Source organism: Camelus bactrianus, chromosome 32, assembly GCF_048773025.1.
Source record: "Camelus bactrianus isolate YW-2024 breed Bactrian camel chromosome 32, ASM4877302v1, whole genome shotgun sequence".
NCBI lineage: Eukaryota > Metazoa > Chordata > Mammalia > Artiodactyla > Camelidae > Camelus > Camelus bactrianus.
This window is the reverse complement of record NC_133570.1, coordinates 19,907,531-19,926,955: the sequence shown is the minus strand read 5'-3', so window position 1 is coordinate 19,926,955 and position 19,425 is coordinate 19,907,531. Positions and strand designations below refer to the sequence as shown.

At 59.6% G+C, this 19,425-nt stretch overlaps 1 protein-coding gene across 2 annotated transcripts; it reads left to right on the top strand.

Moving 5' to 3' along the window:
• The first annotated feature begins 2,110 nt into the window (after positions 1–2,110).
• LIF (LIF interleukin 6 family cytokine) lies at positions 2,111–19,114 on the top strand. Of its 2 annotated transcripts, none has more exons than XM_074356084.1 (4): positions 2,111–2,778; positions 12,940–13,060; positions 14,733–14,911; positions 15,572–19,114. In XM_074356084.1, the coding sequence occupies exons 2-4, from the start codon at positions 13,042–13,044 to the stop codon at positions 15,980–15,982; spliced, it is 609 nt and encodes a 202-aa protein (XP_074212185.1). In that variant the 5' UTR covers positions 2,111–2,778; positions 12,940–13,041; the 3' UTR covers positions 15,983–19,114. The 2 variants fall into 2 exon arrangements, with proteins under 2 accessions (XP_074212185.1, XP_074212186.1); XM_074356085.1 differs by lacking the exon at positions 2,111–2,778 and adding an exon at positions 8,988–10,665.
• The last annotated feature ends 311 nt before the right edge of the window (positions 19,115–19,425 follow it).

The window sequence follows — 19,425 nt, the reverse complement described above, 5'->3', positions numbered from 1 at the left end:
GGCAGGAAGGCTGGCCTCGCCCTTTTCTGCCCTGGCCCAGAAGGGGTGGGGGGGATTTCCTCCGGCTGGGCTGCTGGGAAGCTGTGGGTGGGAGGGGGCAGACAGGAGAGCCAGGCACCCTCATGTTCCAGGAGGGGAAGGGGGTTGGCGCTGCGGCAGCAGTGCGTCGTTGCCCATAGAGAGCGCAGAGGTGTGTCTGTGGAGGAAGAGCAGGGAAGCCCAGGGTGTTTGCTCCCCACCCCTCCCCCGGCCCCCTGGCCACCTCCCACTCCACGGATAAGTCCCTGAAGAGGTGTCCAGGGCCGGCTTTGAACTGGAGCTGCACCCACCCGGCAGGAAGCAGATCAGGGGGCCCTAGACTCTGGGGTGGGGGTCTTGGGAGTCCTTCCAGTGAAGACTTGTCACCTCCACACCATCTCCTGATAAGACCACAGCTGCAGGTGCCCCCAAACTGCCGTCTCCACCCTGGTCCCAGCTGCCAGGACATCTGCCGGGAGCCCTGCGGGCACCTCAAGGCCAAACTCAGCCCCAAGCCCTCATCTTTCTGCTTCCTAGTTGCCCCCACTGAAGTCCCAGAACCCCAGTGCACCCCCTTCTTGTCTCCCAACCTCTCCTCTCCCCATCGATCCTGTGATTTCTCTAACACCCCGTCTCCGGCACGTGCCTCCTCCTCTCTCCACCACCAGCCTGGTCCTGGCTCCCTGAACACGTCTAAATCTCACTGTCATGCCTCCTGCTGCTCACAGACCTCCATGCCTCCTTCCTGTCCTAGTGCCCGTGGCGTGAATTCCAAACTCCTCATCGCAGCCGGCCAGGCCCCTGCTTTCAGACCCAGCTTTGCCAGCTCTCCTCTGCATTTGCTCTGTGCTCAGCTGGCCCTCAACACGTTCAGGCACCCTGACCTCCTGATCCCTGTGTTTCCCCCTCCAGGCTCCTCCCACCTCCCAGCCCCCTCCTCCTTGACTCCCCATCCAGACTGAGCGGCAGGGCTTCCATGGGACTGCAGGTAGCTCACAGAGGGTCATTTCTGGAGTCTGCACCCGGAGTCACCTTGGATCGCCCCCGTCCCCTACAGCGACAACTGCCTTGAGATCGGGGTTCCCATGACCATCTGCTGTGACGGGTCGGGGGGGTAGGGGCTTTAATAAGGATTTTGTGCTACAGTATGAGTTGATCCCCAACCAGGAACGTTTTCTCTGGGGCAGTGAAGCCCTAAGAACCTGTGAATGGCATACGCTCCCTGAAGTGGCTCATAGGAAGGGACAAAGTGGCCAAGGGCCACGGGCAAGATGGCACAGGCTCAGGGAGATGCAGGGACCTCATCTGCTTTTCTTTTTCAAATTTTTCAGGGTGACAATCACAGCCCATCAGTCAATACATGTAACACACATGGATGGAAATTTCCCTAGGACGGGTGTCTGGAGGGCAAGGAAACTGCAGGAAAAAGGCAGGGGTGGGGTCCCGGCATTTACTGTCTGTCTACAAAACAAGTTCACAGCTCGCGAGTGGCAGAGCTGGGGCCTCAGTGCCTTCACTGCCCACCAGTGCTGATGTGACTTGTTCCCTCTCTCTTAAGGGATGGGGAAGTACTTGAGAGTTAAGCAAAATGAGTTCCAACCCCTGCCCCGCGGCCTGTGTGACCTCTGGGCTGCGTCTCAGCATCCCCCTCTCCACAATAGTTTGACTTAATTTGGCCCACCTCCCAGTCCGCCGGGGAGACTTCCCGGGAGACAGGACAGTGCGGGGCCTGTCGGCGCTGCTGTCCCAGAGCAGATGCACCAGCAGATTTCTCCTTCCTTCCTCTCCCTCGTTTTCCCTTTTCCTAGTTGGTTTTCTTTCTTCACAGCTCTTCTCTCTTTGTCCCTGTCCCCCACTGCTTCTCCCCACCCTCCCCGCCAGGCCCGAGACCCCCAGTGCCCACAGAACCCCTTTTCCACGCCGAGGAAAGGGTCACAGTCCACAGCCAGAGTGGGAGGCCCTGGGCTCGGTCAGCCTCACTCCCTGCTTCCTGGGGCGTCCCCAAGGGCTGGGCTCCGCTGGCTCAGGGAGGGGCCAAGTTCTCTGAGGGAGGGGGTTGGGCAGGTGGGGCCAGGGAGCCGGTGGAGGAGGGCGGACCAGGGACCAGACAGGTCAGGTGGCTCCGGGGTTGCGAGGTGGGTACTGGTGGTGGCTTGGGGGCCCTTGTCCAGGGGGGTGGCTGCAGGCCTGTGACTCCTCTAGGGACAGGGACAAGGGGGCATGGCTCTGGTGCACACGGGCTGTGGCAGGTCTGAGTCAAAACACCTAAGGCCGACCCTGGCCGGTCATGTGGAGGGCTGCCCAGTCATCGCCTTATGCTGGCCTGGGTCACCCAGGCGGGCTGGGCGCGGCCCAGTCAGCCGTGAGTCAGGCCCCAGCAGCCTTGCCACGCAGCACAGGGCAGGGGTGCCGGGCACACAGACGCCCCCTCCCCACCCCCAGCCCCTGGTTCTCCCCTTGGCCACCCCAAAGCCCCTGGCCCACCTGTGTCAGGTGCACTCTGGCCAGGAACCTGGATTACTCTGCCTCTGTTGCCTCCAGCCCTTCAGTGGGGGTAGGGGGGTGGAAGTGGGGGGAGTCTCAGGGCCACCCGGCCCTGGACAGGAAGTCAAGTCGGGGGCGGGGTGAGGAGCCGTCTCTAGAGAAGATTCAGCAGGAGACAGAAGCAGAGGGGGCCTGGCCCCACGTCGATGGTGTCCCACTGAAGACTCAGCAAATACCCTGAGAGACACTGAAAGGTCCTGTGCAGCGCAGACCACGGTAGGCTTCCCCGAATTCATCCCCAGCACAGGGAAACATCACCCCTTCCCTCGTGTGTCTGGGGCATCTGGTGGCCACCTTGTCTCTCCAGGCCTCGGGCTCCTCTTCTGCATGATGGGTATGGTCAGAAGTGCCCTGCATATCCCTCTAAGGCTGTGGAGGTAAAGAGTGCAGACCAGATGTGAAAGTGTCTTGCGGACACCCGAGGGATTAAAGATCATGGGAGGGTTAAAGGGCAGAGGAGAGAGCCCTGGATGCGGAGGCTGGAATCCTGGCTTTGTGTCATCCCAAAGGGGTTGCCCCTCCAGAGGCCTTGATTCCTGGATTCCAAAGGGACCCTCAAGTTCCCTTTCCCTGGAGCAGTGGAGGGTCTGAGCCCATGGCCGCCTACCTTTCCCTCAGATGGATACCTGGCAGGCAGAGGGTCCCTGTTCCCCAAGAAGGGGCTGTGGTGGGCCATGGGTGGCCCTTGCCTGCTGCTGCTTTGGGGAGAAGAGAAGAAATCTTTGCTACAGTGAAGTCCTTCATGGGAGGCTCTGGGGTGTGGGGTTGGTCAAGGTCATGGCCCTGGTGACTTTGACCTTGACCCAGCATAGGTCTCGACCTCTCTGCGCTTTGCTCGCTCTGTAAGATGGGCCTAACTATGTAGGCACCAGCTCACAGGGCTATGTGGGGAGAAAGAAAAATATAAGCAAAGTCATCACAGAGCTTGGCATCGGGGGGGGGGCACCTTGGCATAAATACCCGAGAAGGGGCTGGACCCCAGTCTTGCTGTTAGCAGTTCCTGAGGATGGGAGAGAGATTTCCGGGAGGGCGGGGACACTGTCCCCAGGGCCTGTTCTAGGTGGGGACTAGGTGGTCCTGGGGCCTGTGATGGGTGGGAAGGGGAAGGGGTTTCCCTGCTCCCTCTCCCCCTCCTCCTAGATCAGCAGGTGGTTGGAGGCACAGGAGACCCCAACGCAAGCCCACTGCATGAGGTCCTTGGCGCCCCCTTGTGGCCGATCCTTAGGGCACCGCCCCCACCCCAGGTGCTGGGCAGGGCAGAGGCCCCTCCAGGACCCCTCAGTGTGCCTCCTTCCCTTACCTTGGCCGGTTGCCTCTGCCTACCCTCCATTCCGAGCCCCAGCAATCCCTGCCCACTTCCTCAATCCCCAAATCCCACCCTGCTCAGCCCTAGGGGAGGCACTGACCCAGTCTGGCCGGCCTGTGCTGGTGGCTGGCAGTCTCAGCCCCGGTGCCTGCTGCCCACTGGGCAGTGGGGGGCGCTGCAGCCCACGGCTTGGAGCTGAGTTGAGCGGCTGAGTGTTGGAGGTTTCGGGCAGTGAGCCCTGGACCTGGCCCTCCTCTACTCTGGGCCCAGCTGTCCAGGGCGCCTGGGACGCTTTCTCTGTCCTCCACCACCCCAGCCCATAGTCCACGCCTCAAAGAGCCTTTTCCAGATCCTTTGAATCTGATGGCCTTCCCTAGGCCGGTTTTACAGATAGGGAAACTGAGAACTCCTAAAAGCTTCTTTCTGGAATCCTCACATCCAACCAGGGCTGAAACCCAGGGTTCCCGACTCCTTGTCCGAGAGCCTGAGCCAGGCAAGCAGCCCACATGCTATTGAGGATGTGCCACTAATTTGCTGTGTGGCCTTGGAAAAGTCACTTCCACTCTCTGGGCTGCCCTCTGAAGTGTTAACAGTTAAGGTAGTCGTATTATTAGTAACTCAGGCTTGTCTTCAGTGCCTGGGGGGTTTCTATAGGGCATGGCTAACCTCACAGGTTGGCAACATTGTGTCCCACTTCACACTCTTGGAACTGAGGTCTGAGCGATGAGGTCACCTGTCTGAGGGCCACAGTTTGTAAGTGGCAGAGCTAGGAATGTACCTGAGGCCTGGTTAATTGCAGAGACCACCAACCTGGCCCCCTCTGGCCCCCTGAAGCCCCATCTTTCCAACCTTTTCCCTTTACAAGTGGGGACACTGAGTCAGCGGAGGCCGGGACGATCTTCAGGTTCCTCCAGGCTAATATTGTTTCGGGAGGTAGATGGGTTCTTGGAGGGGAACCTAAGTGTGTATAACTACACACCTTCCTTCTGTGAGGGTCCACTACCACCGGCCTGCTGGCCAGAGTGGACTCAGGGGGGAGCACAGCCACTGAGGGGTCTGCAGGGATTCCGGCTCTCCGGGCAGCCCACTGTGATCCTGGGGCAGGCACGGTCCCACCCAGAAAGGGAGGAAGCGGAAACGGGGTCCAGGGGTGGGGCAGGGGTGGAGGAGGCCCGGCTGGGCAGGAGATCAGAGCGGGATTGTGTCATGGAGTCCTGCGGCTGATAAGCAGCTAAGCAGCCGGCCCAGGCAGAAGGAGGGGCTCCCAGGCGACTCATCCTGGGGACCCCCGGCCCCCCGCTGCCAGTGAGCCCTGGACCACCCTTGGCCTCCTGGCTCCAGTTTGAGGGAGGCTGCAGGGGCAGTGGGAGGAGAGCTGGCTCCATCCCACCCTGTGTGACCTCAGGCAAATTGTTTAGCTTTTTGAGCCTCAGTTTCCACGTCTGTAAAACCAGGATTAAAATGGTTCCTGTGGGAATGAGGGTTCGGACCGGAGAGAATAGGGGCTCTCACGAGCCCCGTGTAATGGTTTGCTCTGGGGGCCATGGGTGGGAGAGATGCACGTGGAGGTCTCTGGGGTTTGCACGTGCTCCATAAAGAGCGGGGAGCAAGGCTGGAGTGGCCCAAGGGTACAGGACTGGGTGTCATACCCAGGTTGCCTGGAGGGGGCCGGGGGAAGCCTGACCCTCTTCCTCCGGCTCCCCTCGAGCTGCTCCCCTACCTGGTCCAGACCCTCCCAGGCTTCAGGGAGCTCACCTCTTCTCCTCTTCCCCAGAAGCAGAAGTGGAGGGTTCAGTCTCAGCTGGGCCTCATTCTGCACCCCCCCACCCCGCCACTGGGACTGGCTCCTCTACTCTTTCCATGTTATCACCAGGCCAGGGCTCACATCACCTCCCACCCACCATCCTCAGAACAGTTCCTCAGTCGGTACAGGCGCAGAGGGACAGTTTGGGGAAAGGGCCTCGCTGCTTCCCTGACATCATCTCTGGGGTCGGGTCAGGGTGGCCCCAGTGAGCTTGGCTTGAGGGAGGGGAGGCCGGGCCCCACCTCAGGGCCGGCCGGTTTCAAGCTGAGTGGGTCTGTGGGGCTGCTTCCTGTTCTGCTTATTGCCTCTGAGTTCAGGAAATCATTGAGTGAAACATCCTCCTCCCCCCTCCACCAGCCTGAGATTATTTAATAGGAGCCGAGCTGTGGTCTCTCTCTTTTGGAAAATCCAGTGGGAGAAGGAAGCTGTCAGCTCAGCTCTGACATCAGCTTTGTCCCTGAGCCAAGAGTCAGGGTGGCCAGGGCAGGGGGGTGGCTCAGGGGCGGGGCAGGGAGGAAACCAGCTGCCGGTGGCCCCCGTGACGTGAGGCCACCACATGGTTCCCAGGGGCGGGGGCTGGAGACTGAGCAGCAGGGATCGTTGGAGACACACTCAGGGGTACACGCATACACACACACACACATTCACGGGGTCACGCCTTCCTCGGAGACGCCCTGCCACGCACACTCACACACGCTCGTACAGGATCCACGTACATGGTCACACACACCTTCACGCAATCACACCGGGCTCCCAGAGTCAGCCAGAGACGTGCACGCTCCGGTTCTCTCCCGACCACACACGCAGGGCCAGACATAGCCTGGCACAGACGTGCGGGCCCACAAAGGCCCTCACCACACATGCACACAGGTGGGAATGCCTGCTCAGGCCCAGAGAAACCAGCAGACTCACAGGGACCCCAGTGGGGTGCTCCTAGACACAGGCTGGGCCTCCGGGCCGCGGGCTACCCTGGAGTGGGGACCGCTGCCACTTCCCCCTCCAGCTGCCCGCAGTGAGGATGAAGGGCTCAGGTGGCAGAGCGAGGAGAGCTGGAGACTATCCTGGGCCCCACCCAGGCAGGGAGGGGCTGGGCGGGGAGCCCCGGGGGTCTGAGGCTGAGGAAGGGATTGGTCGGTGAGAGTCTGGGCCCTGGGAGGGCTTTTGTCCCTCACCAGGTGATGCCAGGCCTCCGTCCCCCACCGTGAACACCTGCCCAGCCCCACCCTACCCACAGCACCTCCTGCCCACTCCTGGGCGGCAAGGGATGGTGGCTGAGGACCAGACAGGAGCTCCACGCTGGCAGCTGCTGAGTGACCTTGGGCAAGTCATTCCTCTGCCCCCCCGGGTCTGGCTTTCATCATCTATACCAGCAATTTGTAAACATTCTTGATCATGACCCATAGCTAGAAACACATTGCACCTTGCAACCAGTGCAGACAGGTAGTGACAACAGAAAAAAGGGTTTCGAGGAGCGGTGCTGGCCCTCACTCCAAGATACCTGGCGACTTCGCCATTCCATTTTCTTTTGAAAGTGCTGGCAGCAACCTTCTAAATTGAATCCGTGACCCAATAAGAGGCTGAGACCTGCCGTGTGAAAATACCACTCTCTGCATCTGCTTGAGGTGGTCTCAAGCGATTTCAAGAGTCAGGGAGGGCCTAGGGGAGGTCAGAGGCTAAAAATGCCACATCCATTGAGGGCTAATGCATGAACAGTCAGGGAGGGAAGGAACCCATGAGACACTGAGGGCAGAGACCTGAGTGAAACCGGACCCCAGGCAACTTGGCCTGAGCCTCAGAGGCAGGCCTCTGACGCTGACACTGATGTGAGCTCTGTGGGCTGCTGTTTCCCTTGCAATTCCTATCAGAATTGAAGAAAAAATGCGGTCACTCTGATTCACCTCTAGGCGGGTGATTCCTGACGCAGAAACCAGTCAGGAAGTGTCAGGGTGATGTTGGGGGCAGTTGGCAGGAGACCAGAAGTGGCTTCTGGCTCTGGCTTGGCCCTCTAGCTGGTCCCTGCCAGAGATTTGATGGGGTGAGGGTAGGAAAGGCAGAACCTGGACCTCAAGAGACTCAAAGACTGCTGGGGTCTCCAGCGCCCCAAGGTGGGAAGTAATGTTTACTTCCCTGCAGAGGCTCTAAGAGGCTTCCTGGACCCCCAGGACCTTCGCCATGCTCTGTGTCCTGAGAGGACTAAGAGCCCTCCTCGGCCTAACGCTCAGACCACAGGTGGTGCCCTGACTCCTGGACCCAGGCCCAACCCAAGACCCTGATTCAGGCTGGGGTTTGAGACCCTTCCATGGCCACCCTGAGCTCTGGTTAGGACTGCCACGTGGCAGGCACTTTGTGTTTCCCACTTAACATCCTCACGACAGTCCCATGAGCCTGGCACAACAGCATTCCAACTTTCAGTGGGAGGATTGAGGCTCAGAGAGAGGAACCCAGTTGCCCCAGGTCACACAGCTGGTAAATGGTGTGGGCAGGACTCAAACCCAGGTTTGCCTGGCTCTAAGCCACACCCCTACCCACAGGCACTACCACCACCCTAGCCCCAAAGGGGACTTGCAAAACCAAGCCAGGGGCCACAGGAAGGTAATGAGAGGGTACAGAGGGTGGAGGCAGGGCCCCGCAGGTGTCGTTACATTTGCCTTTCTCACGTGCTGAATAGTGAGGTGCTTTTGCCTTTTGGGGACAGGGTACCCAATTGCCAGGGCTGTGCCAGGAACTCCAGGGCTTCTCCTGTCTCCTCTGGCTCCCTTCACCAGCTCTAGTCCTGGGCTATACTGTCTGGCCCCCACCTTCCTCCCCTGGGCTCATCTGACTGCCCTGTGCTCACTTCCCAAGTGGGAGCATCCAGGCAAGGAGCTGGGTGTGAGCTGATGGCTGAGAGCCGCTGCTGGCTGGGTTTTCAGAGAACTAAGAGCTCAGCTGGGCACAGGGAAGAAAGATGGTAAGGGGGGTTGCCCGGGCAGTGGGGGTGGCCCCGGCGTGCTCAGTTTCTGGGTCACTGGTCTTGGGGAATTCCCCAATGCCCAGAGAGCTGCTTACCTGGTGAGTAAGTGCTGCTGGCTGCCCACACAGGATGCCTGGCTGCGCGGGTACCTCCCTGCCACCCCCCTGCCAATGGCCACTGCCACGTTGCCCTCTCCCCTGAGTGCCCCGGGGCCCAGGAGACAGACAGACAGGCAGGGGGCTGTCCCCCGCCCCCGCAACCCCCCTCCTCCCGAGGCTCCCCAGGGGGCGGCTGGTGATTCAAGCCCCTCTGAGCTGAGCTATGTCTCCTTCCTTCTCAGATGGGGCTTGGGGGTGAATCAGCTCCTGGGGGCGGGAGGCCGGGTCAGCCGCTGTCTTCAGCTCAGGCCTGAGGCCAGGGTGGGGGGTGTTCAGGAGCCAGGGTGGGACATAGGGAGAGAGAGCCTACTGCAGTGCCAGCCCCCTCAACCCGTCTGATCATTCCGGGGCACCCCTGAAGTTCGAGGCTCAAGGGTGTTTGGCTTCCATTATCGAGGAGAGACTGAGCAGGTCCATCTCCTGCTCAGCTTTCACCCTTCAGCCCTGAAGTTCGCCCACGTGTCCTCATCTGTAAGATGATGACAAGAATCTCTCCCTCACAGGGAGGTGGTAAGGAGGCTCAGTGCTGATGAGTAGACGGCTCGCTGGGTGCCCAAAACTGCGCTAAGCCTGAGCCCTCACAGCAAACCTGCAGCATAGTTGCCATTATACCCATTTTAGAGACAAGAAAACTGAGGCCAGGAGGTGGTCACTTCCTCAAAGTCACCCAGCTCATAACTGGCAGAGCTAAGCCTCTCACCTGGCTCTGACCAAGGCTGAAGTCCAGGCTTCCAACCACCAGGCTGCATGCCTTCTCTTCACGAGAGAGAAGGCACAGACAGTTTTTGGAATCTGCAAAATGCTTTTAAAAAATACTTAGCATCTACTCTGATGTAACGCTGAGCCAGGTGCTGTTGAGAGTACAAGTGAGGGTCAGACTCCATCCAAGCCCTCAAAGGGTGAGGAATGAGACTTGTTCCCACTTGGAAGGAGAGTACTTAGGACTGGCCAGACCCAGCCAGCCTGGGCTGTGGGAGGCAGGGGAGGCTTCCTGGAAGAAGCGGCCTGAGTGCAGCTCACCATCCCTCTATCCTCTCTCAGTGTGAGGTGCTGCCGACATTGCTGTGGCCTTTGAGCAGGATGGCTGGGGGTCCAGACCCCACTCTCTTGTTAACGATCTGTGCAGCCCTGGGCAAGTGCTTTCACCTTGCTGAGTCTCAGTTTCCCCATCTGAAAAATAAAACATCTAGGACATTCTAAGAGAGCCTTGTGGATGGTGGGTGAGAGTCAGTAGAAAAGGAGGGGCTGGATGGCCACATGCACCAAATTGAGAGGAAGAGAAAGCCCCGAGGGGCCCTGGGAAGGCCCCAGGCCGGCCCTGGGGCAATGGGTAGGTGGACTGCATAGCCACCTGGAGGAGCACCCCCGGGCTCTGGCCTTGCAGCCCCCTGCGGAGTCTGAGGGGGATCCCATGTGGGCCTTGCCCAGCCCCCTCACCCCGAGGCGGGTCGAATCCCCAGCAGGCCCAGTGTGCAGGAGCAGGACAGGCTAGGGATGAAGTCACAGCTGGAAGGGGCCGGGCTGGGGCTGCCACTCCAGGGTGGGGCCTGGGGTCACGACCCCGGGAGCAGGCAGCCAAGAAGGGAGGATGCCTTCCGTGAGGAAGCTAGGGAAAACACACACACACACACAGCAGCGTAGAGAGGGAGGGAAGAAAACAAACTCCAGGAGACCAAAGCTGGTCTGGAGCGCGGCCTGGGCAGCCGATTCCCGGGGACCGAGGCCACGTTGCAGGCGGCTCACGGGCCCACAGCTCCAAGACCCTGCCCGGCCTTCCCCCGAGAGGCCCAGCGCAGGTGGTGCCTGGACATGGAGAGGAGAGGGAGGCTGGGCCTGGGGTGCCGAGGGGCCCAGAGCACTTGGGGAGCACGGACCAAGTCAGGTACCGTGAGAGGGGAAACTGAGGCAGGGGAGGGGCCAGTCAGGTGGGAGTGCAGTGCCTTCTAGACTCTACTCTCACTTCCTGTTTCCTGTGGGGTGGGGCTGAGGTTACTTGGTGTCTGGGGGTGTTTTATAGGGCTGATGTGGGCTCTGGGCAATCAGAGGACAGCGCAAGGCCCTGGAAGTTACTCAGAAGGATGCAGAGGAGAAACAGTGCAGGAGAGCAGTGGGACATGCTGGCGCTCCAGGGGAATCAGGGCACCTAGGGAGATGCTTGAGCGGGAAAACCAGGGGACCCAGAGATGGGACCTGAGTGGGGCCCTGGTCAAAGGGATCTGAGGTCCACACCAGAAGAATCTGGCTGAGTCAGATGACAGGAGTCCCGGAGATGTGGGGGTTGATCTGGAGGCTGATCCAAGGTTCATGTGCTGCAGGTGGTCAGGCCCTTTGCAGGGAGACTGGGGGTGGGGGGATTATGAGGAGAGGGAGGTGACCTGGGATGTCTTGGGGTATGGGGCTGCCAGAGACAGACTAGGGTGGATGGGCCTCCTGGAGGTGTACACAGACCCCCCCCCCCAGCAAGTGTACTGTGCGGGAGGAGCAATGCCAGTTGGGGCCTTCTGTGGCCTCCAAGGAAGACATACGAGGTGTTGAGGGCGGGCAGGGAGGAGGAAGGAAAGGCAGGGAGAGCTCCACGGGCCTCCTCCCTGCTGGGAAGTGCCCGCGGGGATGGGCAGTTTTATCGGCCCACAGCCCAGGCCCAGCTGGGAGAGTGTGAAGGAAGCAGCCTGGAGAGGGCAGGGCGCATATGGGGGGAGGGGGCCAGCAGCAGGCAGGAGGGCTCGTCCTGGCACGAAGGAAGAGGGAGGAACCAACAAGCATGGCTGGGCAGGTCCGGGATCTGGCAAGAGGCGGGAGCTGGGGGACTAGAGGATGGCTGAGGGGGTGGGCAGAGGGAATTAGGGGCTAGGGGAAGGCTGCAGGGCTCCCTGGCCTTGGATAACCAACTCTCCCCACCTTGTTCTCTGGTCAGGGTCAGGTGGGAGGTCTGTGGTGGGGTCCCAGGGCAATGAGACATCTCCTGGGACAGGGGGTGTCCTGACAACTTGTGGGACAGTGTGGCCCCAGATATGTGTCTGACCAGCGCTCCCCCACCTCTTTTTCTCAGCTGGGGAGGAGTGGCTATGCTCATTTTGCCCTAGTCCTCACCCTTCCTTCCTGCCCCTCCTCACTCGTTTATGAATCTACCTGGCCATGAGACACCAGAATTTGTGATCCTGCCTAAGAGACTCTAGAAGCACCTTTTGGGGGGTCATCATTCTCTGAGGCTGAGCCCCAAGGTCCTTCCTAGCCATTTCTGTTCTCCTCAGATATCCCTCTGCATCCTGAGGTCTGATTGGCTAAGACTTTCTAAGTCTCTGCTTCAGATGTCCTTTCAGAATGGAAATGCTGGACCACCCTCCTCTGATGGGGGAGTTGGGGTTGCAAAGAGTTTAGTAAATGCCAGACACACAACACCTCCCAGAAGCTCCTCCCCAGTCTCCCCAAAGAAGGGAGTCATGCAATTCCTGCACCCCATCTTCCCAGCTCCCTCCTCAGCCCCACAGGTACCTGTGGTCAGCAATGTAGGCTTGGTGATGGCAGTCAGGAAGCCTGACCTGGGGGGACGGTGGGCAACCTGTCCCCTTTGGAGCCCCACTTTGCCCAGTGGCAGCGGGCAGGTGGGAGGAGGCCACCTCTGCGGTGGCTTCCAGGGCCTATGTTCAGTTTAGCTTTATTACTGTCTAAAGTCCACACTGGGGCCCCAGCCCCTCTTCCTGGAGCCTCCTTCTCAGCCAAACCCCAGCCTGCCTCCTCCCCACTGCCCCCCCCAAAACCCCGACAAGGGGGCCACAGGTGTCAGCCTCCATCTGCTTGCCTAGTTTCAAGCCACCTCCCCAAACCCAGGTGAGTCAGGGCTATCTGGGGCACGCACTGCCCGGGGACCCCCGATGACTCTGCCTGGGGACCCTCCTCCCCCTCCCCATCTTCAAACGACTCCCAGGGCAAGCCACTCAGGAAAACCGCAGGGTGTTTTGCCGAAGAGTTCATTATAATTTTATCAATCAATTTCTTAGAAGAGGGGAAAAGCCTGCTTTCCCCACCCTTCCCCCTCACTGCCCCCCCCCTTCACTCTCACTTTCTTCCATTCATAATTTTCCTATGATGCACCCAAACAACTTCCTGGACGGGGTATCCCTGCTAAATATAGCTGTTTCTCTGTCTTACAACACAGGCTCCGGTATATAAATCAGGCAAATTCCCCATTTGAGCATGAACCTCTGAAAACTGCCGGCATCTAAGGTCTCCTCCAAGGCCCTCTGGAGTCCAGCCCATAATGAAGGTCTTGGCGGCAGGTAAATCCACCCGCCCCGCGCCGGCTTCCGCGTCCGTCTGCGGGCGCAGCGGCAACTTGGGGCACTTGGCGACCGCGAGCAGGACACCCACCCGCTGCAGACACACGGACACTTGGGGCGCCCGCGCAGCAGCCGGCCGGGCCGCCGGAGGCGCTGGTGGCGGCCGGGAGCGAGCGCTGGCACATGGTCCCCGCACCGCGCGTCCAGCCTGCCCCGGGGCCCGCAGGTTGGCGGGCAAAGGACCCGGCGCCGTAGCCTTCCTCCTTCTCCTCCTCCTGTCTCCTGCCGCTCTCCTATGCTGCTCTTCCAGCTCTGCTTTCTCCGGGATTCACCCTCCCTCTTTCTTTCTTTCTTTCTGTCTTTCTGCTTTCTCTTTTCCAACCGCGTCCCGGGCTGCTCCCTGGGAGCGGTGCCGGCAGCTGAGAAGCTTGCAAACTCCGGCGCGGGACGGGAGCAGGTGCCGCCTCCATATGCGAGTGCCTGGAAAGCTGTGGTCTGTGCTAGGTGAGCCCGGGGTTTGGGGAACCCCCCCAGCCATCGTGGGGCCTCAGCACTGCCTGGGGATGCTGGGAAGCACAAGGGACCCAGAAGTGAACTTGCTTCTGTCCCAGCAGAGGAATCGGCTCCCGCGCCTCCCCCTCCCCCTGCCTCACCAGTTCTCCAGCCTCACAGGTCCGCGACCCCAGCCCTTGCTGCTGGGTCACCAGGAAAGTGAATGGTGGGGGTGGGGTGGAGTGGGAAGCTGGGGGGACGGGTGATCCAGGACAGGCCCCAACAGCTCCCAGGTCTCCTGTCACCTTTCACTTTCTTTCCTCCCCGCCCACCTGGCTGCGTGTGACCTTTTTCCTTTTTTCTTTCCTGGTTGCACCATTTCCTCTCCCTCCGGAAGGCTCTGGGGGCCTGTGGGACCCCAGGATTCGTGTGTCCTAACCCATGACCTGGGGCAAAGACTAGTAGGAGTGGGAGGGCACCAAGGCAAGAGCGGCACAGAACTGGGGGGCAGGAAGCTCTGGGGCTGATCTGGGAGTGAGGGGGCAGAACTGCAGAACTAGGGTGGAGCTGAGGGTCCTGGGTAGGGGAGTGGCCACTTTTGGAGAAGAAGAACCACAGAAAAGATGGGCAGAGGAGGATAGGATGGTCCAGTGAGCCAAAATCATGTGACAGGTTTGGGAGATAAGGGCCAGCAGACACACCCCCGACCCCCGCGGTCCCCATGGGGGCCCACTCTGAGAGACTGAAGCATGCAGTGACACTTAAGAGTCTGGACTATACTGGGAGGTGGGAAGGTAGGGGCAGCTCTTTTCCTTGAGACTCGCTGGGCCTGGGACGTGGTGCCTTCCAGCCAGAGACCAGGATGGATGGTCGGTGTCACCCTGGACCCTGTTTCCATCCGGTAGGAAGAGCTCATGTCCTGCCACCTTGCTCCTCTCAGGAGAGAGCTGGGAGTGATAAGTTGGAGAGAAGCAGAGATAATTAGAAATCTGGGGAGGGAGACAGAGAAACAGATGCAGTGACTTCGTGGAAGTAAGGAACAGTCAGGCCAGGCTAAGAGAGAGCTGGAGGCTGAGAGGGGACACTGGTGGCCCGGCGGGAGACAGGTGCACCCTCTCCCTTGAGCCCCATCGCTTGCTCCCTCACCTCCCTGCTCATGGTTCCTTCCACCTGTTCCCAGGAGTCGTGCCCCTGCTGCTGGTTCTGCACTGGAAACACGGGGCAGGAAGCCCCCTTCCCATCACCCCTGTTAACGCCACCTGTGCCACACGCCACCCATGTCACAGCAACCTCATGAACCAGATCAGGAACCAGCTGTTGCAGCTCAACAGCAGTGCCAACGCCCTCTTTATTCTTTACGTAAGTCACCCCCCCAAAGGATGCATGCCGAGGAAGGAGGGAGGGAGGGAGGGGCTGGGGTCTGTTGCAGGGACCTGGGCTGGTCGGGCTGGTCAGGGAAGGGAAGGGAGGGGGCTTGGTCCAACTACACACAGACTCCCGCAGCTTCCTCCCACCCTCGGCCGCTTTCCCAGGGTGCCTGGCTAGATAGGGGCAGAGTTGCCCAGAGAAGCAAGGGCCTTGCACTTCTAGTCTTGGGATCCCTTCACCACATGGAGTGAGAGACAGAGAAGAAGGCAGTGAGGTGGACGGGGAGGTACTGATGGGAGAGACAGCGGGCTGTGGGTGTCTGGGGTGCAGAGCCACCCAGGAAGAAGGCGAGTACGGTGGGTGAAAGGGCAAGTGTGTGTGGTGTACGTGTTGGAGGTGAGACTCGGTGTGGTCCTGATGAGTTCAATAATTTCTTGCTTGGTAGAGGCTTGATGCTTTACCAAGTGCATTTACCCACACGATGACTTCTGGCTCTCAAGACAGTCCTGAGATGCCTACAGGGCAAGTGGTTGGGCCCTCACATGGGGCTGGCGGCAAAGGCCCAAGAGCTGACCTGGAGGCTTAGCGGTGGGGCTGGAACACCCATCCCTGACTCCCACGTCACCTGTCCTCTGCCCTTCTGCTCCTCAGTACACGGCCCAGGGGGAGCCATTCCCCAACAACCTGGACAAGCTGTGCAGCCCCAACGTGACCGACTTCCCTCCCTTCCACGCCAACGGCACAGAGAAGGCTCGGCTGGTGGAGCTGTACCGAATCATCGCCTACCTTGGTGCCTCCCTAGGCAACATCACACGAGACCAGAAGGTTCTCAATCCCAACGCGCTCAGCCTCCACAGCAAGCTGAACGCCACCGCGGACGTCATGCGTGGCCTCCTCAGCAACGTGCTCTGCCGCCTGTGCAGCAAGTACCACGTGGCCCATGTGGACGTGGCCTACGGCCCCGACACCTCGGGCAAGGACGTCTTCCAGAAGAAGAAGCTGGGCTGTCAGCTCCTGGGGAAGTATAAGCAGGTCATCGCCATGGTGGCCCAGGCCTTCTAGACGGGAGGTCTCGGAGTGCACAGTGACCCGAGATCTTAGACTTAGGTGGCTCCCAAACTGTGGCCCGGACCCAGAGCATGGCCAAACCGAAGTGGGGGCTGCGGGCAGACCCCGAGGGGTCCCTGGCAGGTCTACTCCCCTCTGGGGTGGGCTGTGATGAAGCCAAGCCCACACTCCCAGAGGCAGAAGCTGTATCTGGCGCCCACTAGTGGAAGGCGCCCCTTCTGGCAGCGAGGCACCAGGGTTTTGGGCTGGACTTCGGCCCTCACTTGTCCCCTCAGCCAGGGTCTTCGTGAGCAAACAACACAAGTTGTCTACGGTAACCCTGACCACAGGGCGAGACAGCAGGGGTCGGGGAGCTTTGCTCGGCCCCCAGCCGAATGACCACCATCAGTGCCTTCGCTGCCCCTTAGACCTTAAAAGGTCTGGTTGGAACTCAGGCAGCCCAGAGGGACTAGGATCCTGGAGGATACTTAGCGCCTACAAAGTATGGTGAGTGGAAGGTAGAAAGGGAGCTCTGGTTTGAGATGCTGCCTTGTCTTGAGTGTGATTGGAGTGCTCAGGCCTAGGACTGTCGGGTGGAAGTTTCCAGGAGGAGGTCACTGGCATTCAGGCTCTTGAGAGGCAGAGAGGCCACCCTCAGGCCTGGGAAGGAAGAGAGACCCCGAAAGTCCTGACAAGCTCTCCTTCCTCTTCCCTGCAGTCTGTCCTGCAGCCCAGGAAGGCCAGGGTCTGGTGGCTGGACCTGCAGGCGGGGCATGTGGAGGCAGGCGGGTTGCAGTGTCAGGTGAGAAGGTTCTGAGAGAACCTCAAGTCTTCCTCATGGGCAAGGGTCTGTAGGGGAGGGGTGGATGGGGTAGTTCAGAGTGGCAGCTCACATCCGATGGAGGCCCCGTGAAGTCACACAAAGGTACTTGAGGGGCACCAGAGGCCATCTCTGGTCCCTGGAGCAAGGGGACAGCAGAAATTGAGGTCAGGGTCTCAGGAAGCCTGAGATCCAAGAGTGCTGTGTGTCTGACCCAGAATGATTGTCTATTTATTTTGATGCCCTATTTATATTAAGTTATTGGTGCTTTAAATAGCAAAGTTAATTCCCCTTTCCCTGCTCCCTCCCCAACAGAAATAATAAGGCAGCTCCTTCTATGGGAGCCCAGGCCAGGCCTTAGCAGGGCCTGGTCTGGAAGTCGAAGGTGTTGAAAATGTTACAAGAGGGATAAGCCTTATGGGTGAAACTCAAAGAAGGGTCGAGATCTGAGAGAACTGGTCAGTCTGGGTGGGGGTGGGGGACCTGGCTCCATCCCCCACCCCAGACGACTTGCTTTGGAGATATCAGACCATGGTGGGTCGGTTTGCAGAGTGGCCGGAGGGGCTGGGGGGCTTTTCCCAGGGTTGCCATGTTGCTTGGTTCCAAGGGACTCATTCAACACTGTCCTCTGGCACCCCCTGGAATCAGGCCATTAGAGGCGGCATTCGTGGTGGAGATGGCATCCAGGAGCAGGGGGCAAGGCAGCCCTGGTGGCCTGCTGCTGTTTCCTTGTCCCCACGCTGCCCCTAGACTCGCAGTCGAGGGGCCCTGGGACAGTCCTGACCCAGCACCCAGCGCGCTCGCGCACAGCGGGAACACCCACAGAGGGCGAGAAGGCCTGGCTGGACCAGTGCAGGGAGGAGGCCCTGCTCCAGAGAGGAGGACAAGGAGGCCCTGGGATGCAGACCAGGAAGCTGTGGTCCCTCCTGCCCCGCCTCCCCCTACGCCCCCACCCATGTCTGGGCTCCCAGGCGGGGAACCCGATCCTTCCCTTTGTGCTGGGGCCAGGCTGATGGAGAACCGCCCTCTAGTCTGGGAGCAGGGGAGGAGGGCCCGGAGCCGGGGCCGCTGCTAAGAGCAGGGTCTGGCTTCTTCTCAAACCCTGACCGGGCAGCGGTCCTAGCAGTTCAGCCAGCGCGATTACGGTACTTTGCACTCGACTCTGCACTGCTCTGTCTTCTCTAAGCACTTTACCTGTGTCCATCAGATAGCAGGTGGGCAGGCGGCTGGCAGCCCTGAGGCCTGGGGTCCGGGGCCGGAGGTGGGAGTTGTCCATCGCATTGGCAAGACTTGTGGCGGGTGGTGGAGGAGATCATGATGGTTACATGTTTTCTGACACTGTCTTAATGTGGGTCACACTCAGCCTTGCCCAGGATCTCAGCCTGCTGTCCCCTCATGGCTCTGCTCCTTCGGTGAACGTGGCTCCGAAGGTTTGGGGCCAGCTGGTCTCTCATCATCTCATCATCCCATGGACACAGACTCCCAGTGCCAGCCCCACCCTGGGCAGCCTCGGAGGCCTGGGGTCCAAGCGAGTTTCCTCCCCCAGGCCCAGCACAGCCCCGGACCTGCCCCTCACCCCCATGCTCAGTGCTCTTTGTAGAGCCAGCCAGGCAGATGGGCACCCACTTTGCACAGCATCTCTGAATTCTGGAGCCTCTGTGTGGAAAAAGCTTTGCAGGGCAGGAAGCTGTCCACTTCCTCCTTTATTTCATCTGCTGGTGTTGACCCACACCTGCATCCTGGGTCACAGCCCCAGCCAGAGGAGGGGTTAGGACAGTCATTTGCAGTTTATGGAAAGAGGAGTATTGGGGACTTAATTTATTTAAAAAATTTTTAAACGAGAAAGCACAACTATTTATTTGTCTCTCCTCCTCATTGTCTCCCTCCCCCTTTCCTCGTCCCCTCCTTGGGAACGTCTCCCCTGATAGAAGCAGTCCAGCTCTGCTTGGCTGACTCTCCAGGACAGACATAGCGTGTGGGGTTGGAGGCCAGAATCAAGCGAGAAGTTAATTTCCCTTCAGATGGTACAGATGTTCTTACTTTCCGATCGCCCCCAGCCAGCCCCTGGCCCCCCTCCCTGTACCTGGGCATTGCTCCATCCACACTGCTAGCTCCGACATCCTTCCATGTTTCCCTCCTTCCTTTCTACTGGAAAGGACTTGGCCTTGGGGGACAAATTCCTCTTTGATGAATGTACCCTGTGGGAATGTTTCATACTGATAGATTATTTTTATTTATTCAATGTCATATTTAAAATATTTATTTTTTATACTGAAGGAATACTTTTTTTAAAAGAAAAAAAAGAGAAATTAATAAAGAATCTGCTCTTGGCAATCTCTCCAGATTGGATTCATGTGGGGAGATGGGGCTGGAGGGTCGGGGACCATCTCTGTCCTCGGCGCCCAGCCAAGGCGGCTGGGAATAGGGGGTACTTCTGCTGGGAAAGGGTGCCAGCGTGGGTAAGGGTGGGGTGGGCGGAACGTTGGCACAGGCGGGACGAGGTGGGTGGGGCTTCAGGTCATGCGGTGCCACCAAGGAGTCCTGTCCGGAATCACGCAGCATGTTGGGGCCAGAACCAGGGCTCCTCCACAGGTCTCTTCTGGACTTCAGTGACTCCCCCACAGCAGAAACCACTGTC